Source organism: Jaculus jaculus, chromosome 9, assembly GCF_020740685.1.
Source record: "Jaculus jaculus isolate mJacJac1 chromosome 9, mJacJac1.mat.Y.cur, whole genome shotgun sequence".
Lineage (NCBI taxonomy): Eukaryota > Metazoa > Chordata > Mammalia > Rodentia > Dipodidae > Jaculus > Jaculus jaculus.
This window is the reverse complement of record NC_059110.1, coordinates 2,286,389-2,291,605: the sequence shown is the minus strand read 5'-3', so window position 1 is coordinate 2,291,605 and position 5,217 is coordinate 2,286,389. Positions and strand designations below refer to the sequence as shown.

At 47.1% G+C, this 5,217-nt stretch overlaps 1 protein-coding gene across 1 annotated transcript; it reads right to left on the bottom strand.

Moving 5' to 3' along the window:
- Nucleotides 1–1,210: 1,210 nt before the first annotated feature.
- Nucleotides 1,211–4,507, bottom strand: LOC101602062 (sperm motility kinase 4A-like). The gene is made up of 2 exons (XM_004651261.2): nucleotides 4,449–4,507; nucleotides 1,211–3,558 (listed from the first exon to the last, which is right to left on the bottom strand). Exon 2 carries the CDS (start codon nucleotides 3,545–3,547, stop codon nucleotides 2,054–2,056), a length of 1,494 nt encoding a protein of 497 aa, XP_004651318.2. The 5' UTR covers nucleotides 3,548–3,558; nucleotides 4,449–4,507; the 3' UTR covers nucleotides 1,211–2,053.
- Nucleotides 4,508–5,217: the final 710 nt, after the last annotated feature.

Genomic DNA, 5,217 nt, shown 5'->3' with positions numbered 1-5,217 from the left:
ATATCCCCAGCCCTATAATTAGGTTTATATAAATCTCCTTGGCTGTTTAGGGTACTGTTGATGCTCTAGTTCTTTTTTTTTTTTTTTTTTCAAGGTAGCATTTCACTCTAGCTCAGGCTGACCTGGAATTCACTCTGTAGTTCCAGGGTGGCTTCGAAAACTCATGTTGATCCTCCTACCTCTGCTTCCCGAGTGCTGGGACTAAAGGCATGCGCAACCATGCCTGGCTGAAGCTCTAGTTTTTAAAGTACTATGCAAACACATGACCAGAAGTAAACAATATGAATTAAAGTTCTGAAAAACAAACCTAGAAAAATCATGGATGTGAATGCCAAAAATATTGACGTGTCTGATCCTGACAGATTTGAGACTTACGGAGGTTTTTGTAATTTTAATGCTATCTTCTAAGTGCAAAGGTGGCTTCAGATTCAAAGTATGTGTTTTTCAAGTGTTGTTTTGGCTTTTCAAAATAAAACTGCTGTAAGTGAAGTAGAATTCATCCCCTGAGTGTTCACCCCACGAGCTCATCCCTGAGAGAGTGGAACGTGGGGCTCATGAGCCTTGAATCCATATGTGCTGCACTCCTGAAGTCTGGGTGGCTGCTTTTGGTGTGGTCAACGGACCAATATGGGCTGCAAAGATAGCCTGGACCATGTTTGGAATCCTCACAGCTAGGCAGCGTGGGCTCCTGGGAAACTGGGCAGTTCAGGTTGCCCAAGCTGCCTTCACTAAGCAACAGGGTGTTTCTGCTACAATGCATGAACATGCTACTACAATTTCCACCTGCCTGAGCTTGCTGTAACTTCCTTACATGATATAGTTAAGGACTTAAGCACTTGGACCCCGGAAAACAAGCTCAAGACTGTGCCCATGCCACTCCTCCGACTCCCAGCACAGCGTTCTTAAGGCCTCTGTGCCTGTCTCTGCAGAAGCGGGGCAGGCAACAGCACCTACTTTTCCCATTGGTCCCTCTGAAAATGCTACTTGGGTTCAGTGGTGTTCAAAGGCCACACACACTGGGTCTGCCTTTCTTGCTTGTGGGCAGCTCAGCCTGTCCCTTCAGAAGCACTGTGTGCCGCTGAGTATGGTGGACCCCAGGTGTCTAAGTCTTTTCTTTGGCTTTTGGGTTAAAACCCAGAACACCTGTGAGAGACTACTGCTGAAGTGGCGCCTGCCCGGCCCGACTGACAGAACACAGGAACTCTGTGGCCATCTTTCCCACACGTCAACTTTATTATGACACATTTAGAAAGGCCATGCCTGTCTCCATGACCTGGACAAATGTACCCCGGGTGGGGGTGAGCAGAAGAGCATCTGTTGAGTAAGGTGTCAGCTCATCAGAATGGCCTTTGGGGCTCCTCATCCTCTGGGTGGACACTTAAAGTGCATGGCGGCCTATGAAAGGGACACAATCACAAAACCAAACAAGGCATCATTGCCGATTGGTTGCGTTGTTGTTCATTAGCTCTCCAAGCTTTGTCTTCCTGTCTGAAATTGTCTCCCTGCTCCCTCACCTTCCCTCTATGTTTCTCCCTTCCTCCTCACAAACACTCCCCTCTATGTCTTCTCGCTTCCTCCTCACAACCACTCTTCTCCCCTCTATGTTTCTCCCTTCCTCCTCACAACCACTCTCTCCTCCTCTATGTCTTCCCGCTTCCTCCTCACAACCGCTCTCTCCTCTCCTCTATGTCTTCTCACTTCCTCCTCACAACCGCTCTCTCCTCCTCTCTATGTCCTCCTCACAACCACTCTCTCCTCCCCTCAGCTATTCACTTCTCATTCAACCATTTAGGATTCCTATATGCAGGAGGCAGTGAGATATTCTGAGGAGCAAGTTATGTTGCTAGGCTTGATTTAGCCTTCCTAAACTGTCTAGTTACAACCACATGTCCCATCGTTGCTCATAAATGCACATAATTCTGACCTGTGATATGGAGTAGGACATTAGTAAAAGCATAGATAAAACCCCAGGTTGAAAACCCTGGATGGCCCATCTAATGGTGCTCCCTTGTTGCAGTGGGATGGTTCTATTCCGAAACGGGTGGTGTGTCATCTAATGGATGTTTTTACAATACACGCAACACAGTTTCAAGATGTTCTTCCACATCCTTCGTGACCATACCATCCAGTATCTGGACGTGCCCCAGGAGAAGGAGAGGGTCCACTGTGGGGCTGGTTCTGTGTGGACATGGCCCTCCTTTGTTGTGCTCTGGTGCAGCATGGTTTTCTCTGGGTCACCCCCACTGCTGTATGGTGTGAAGGTCCAGGGAGCAATCGTGGGTCTCTGGATGGCTTTGTCAAGAGTGGTGACCCTTTGCCCACTAGAGAGGAGAATGGCAGATGTGGTGACTCTTCTGCCATCCCTCCCCACTGCCTTCTGGCTGTCCTTGGGCAACCGATCCTTTGAAGATGAGCTCTGAAGTTCAGGCATACTGACAGTCCTCTTCAGTGCCAAGGGCAAGGTGGCAGGATCTGTAGGGGAGGGGCATAGTATCACCCCTGAATGCAGAGGGTTAGTTGGGATTATGAGGTCTTCGAAGTGGCTTGCCTGGAGTTGGAACATGCAATATGTAGCCATAGTTTCACTACATGTTCTCTGTAGCAGGGAGTCTAGGATATCTTGAGGGTCAAACCCAATACTGGCCATGGCTGTTATGATGTTACGATCAGGGCAGCTGGGGATGGTGTTATCACGACCTGATGTGTAGCCTTGGTGAAGCCATGGGTGACTCATTATTTCCTTCACTGTGGGCCTCTTCTTGGGGTTGGCAGTCAGCAGGCATTTGATGATATCCCGTAGCTCTCTGGACAAGTGATGAGGAATGTCATATTTTCCTTTCATGATCTGCTTCATAAGCTCCTGTGGTCTGGCTGCTTTAAATGGGAGGGTCCCTGTTACAATAAAGTACAGGGTTACCCCCAGGCTCCACATATCGGCTTTGGAGGCATCACAGGACTGGTGGATGAACAGCTCGGGGGCACTGAACTCATAAGTGCCGCAGATCCCATCAAGCTTCTGCCCTGGCTGGAACGTGGCAGCCATGCCGAAGTCTATGAGTTTTATCCTGCCCATGAAGTCAGTCATGATGTTATCTGGTTTTAAGTCTCTGTGGGCAATGCCCCGGGCATGGCAATAGCACACGGCCTTCAGGATTTGTTGGAATAGTTTCCTGGCTGCTTCTTCCACCAAGTAGCCAAACTCATTGACGCTCTGCAGGAGGGTCTCTCCATCGGCCAGTTCCATGATCAAGTAAATCCTGTGTTGGGTTTCGATGACCTGGATGAGGGCGATGACGTTTGGGTGGTCGATCATTCTCATTATTTCCACCTCAGAGCCAAGTGGAAGGGAAGTCTCTTGCTCCTTCAGCAGGACTTTCACGGCCACTGGGGTGCCAGTAAGATGATGGTGGGCCAGCTTTACTGGGGCATAGCTGCCCTGACCTATGTTCTTCAGGACTGTGTACTGAGATGTGAAGGACTCCTCACTGGAGAAGCAGGGCATAACTATGGGTCCCACTGTTTCCTTGTCTACGTGACCTGCCATCATAGGTAGCAGTGCTATGGAAAAGAAAGTATAAAGACATAAAAAATGAAAACTAAAAAGCAAAGCACAGGAGTAAAGGGGCAAAAGTCACAAACAAAAAGCAAAACTAACTAACTAACTAAGATTAAATTCAGGGCTGGAGAGATGACTTAGCAGTTAGGAAAGTTGCCTGCAAAGCTTAAGTGCCTGAATTCGACACCCAAGTACCCCGGGAACAGCCAGATGTGCAATGTCGTGCACGTGTCTGCAGTTGGCTTGCACTGGCTAGAGACCCTGGTGCACCCATTCTCTCTCTATCTGCCTCTGTCTCTTTCAAATGAATAAATGAAATTCTAACCAAATACCACCCCTCCCAAAGAAACCCCAAAACATATACATGCAATAAAATAAAATAAAACAAAATCAGAAAGCTCAAACCAAATAAAAACTGGCTCAAATCTTACTGAAGGCACAGAAGCTAGCCCAGTGAGCCAAGTGCAGCCCCAAGTTTCACCTACAAGACCCCATATGAAAAGCCAGGTGAGGAGGTCTGAGTAGAATTCTGACGTCAGTGTTGGGGAGACAGAGACAGAAGGATCACTGCATTTGCTAGCCAGAAGTGCAGCCCAGTTGGTGAGCCCCAGGTCAGTGAGAGACCCTCTCATTAAAACATGGTGGATAGGGGCTGGAGAGATGGTTCAGTGGCTAAAGGTGCTTATTGTAAAGCCTGATGGCTGGGGTTTGATTCCCCAGTACCCACATGAAGTCATATGTATAAAGTGGCACGTGCATCTGAAATTTGTTTGCAGTGGCAGGAGGCCCCAGCTTCCCTATTTTCCGCCCCTCCCAACATTACAAATAAATGAAAATATGTTTTAAAATAGTGGATGAGGGTGTAGAAATGACTAGCAGTTAAGGTGTTTACCTGAAAAGCCAAAGGACCCAGGTTTGATTCCCCAGGACTCACATTAACCAGATGCACAAGGGGGCACATGCGTCTGGAGTTTGCTTGCAGTGGCTGGAGGCCCCGGCACTCCCATTCTCTCTCTTTCTCAATCTCTCCCCCTTGTTCTCTGTTAAATAAATAATGGTGGATGAGGGCTGGAGAGATGGCTTAGTGGTTAAGGTACTTGCCTGCAAAGTCTAAGGAACAAGGTTGGATCCCCTAATACCTATTTAAGCCAAATGCACAAGGTGGCACTTGCATTTGGAGTTTGTTTGCAGTGGCTAGAGGCCCTGGAGCTTCCATTCTCTCTCTCTCTCTCTCTCTCTCTCTCTCTCTCTCTATATATATATATATATATATATATATATATATATATATATATATATATATACACACATATATACACACACACACATATATATATATATCCCCTCTATCTGTCTCTCTCTAATAATAGATAAATAAAAAGTGGTTGATGAGGCTGGAGAAATTGCTAAGTGGTTAAGGCACTTGCCTGCCAACCTTAATGACCTTTGAATTTGATTCCTCAGTACCCACATAAAGCCAGACATACAAAGTGGTGCATGCTTCTGGAGTTCATGTGCAGTGGCTAGAGGCCCTAGCATGTCCATTCTCTAGTTCTCTATCTTTATCTCTGTCTGTCTCTGCTTGAAAATAAAATGAAAAAATTATATTGTAGATGCAGGGCTGGAGAGATGGCTCAGCAGTTTAGATGCTTGCCTGCAAA

Bases quoted from the DNA above. Each gene is read 5' to 3' on its own strand.
- LOC101602062 (XM_004651261.2), bottom strand. From the start codon at position 3,547: ATGATGGCAGGTCACGTAGACAAGGAAACAGTGGGACCCATAGTTATG.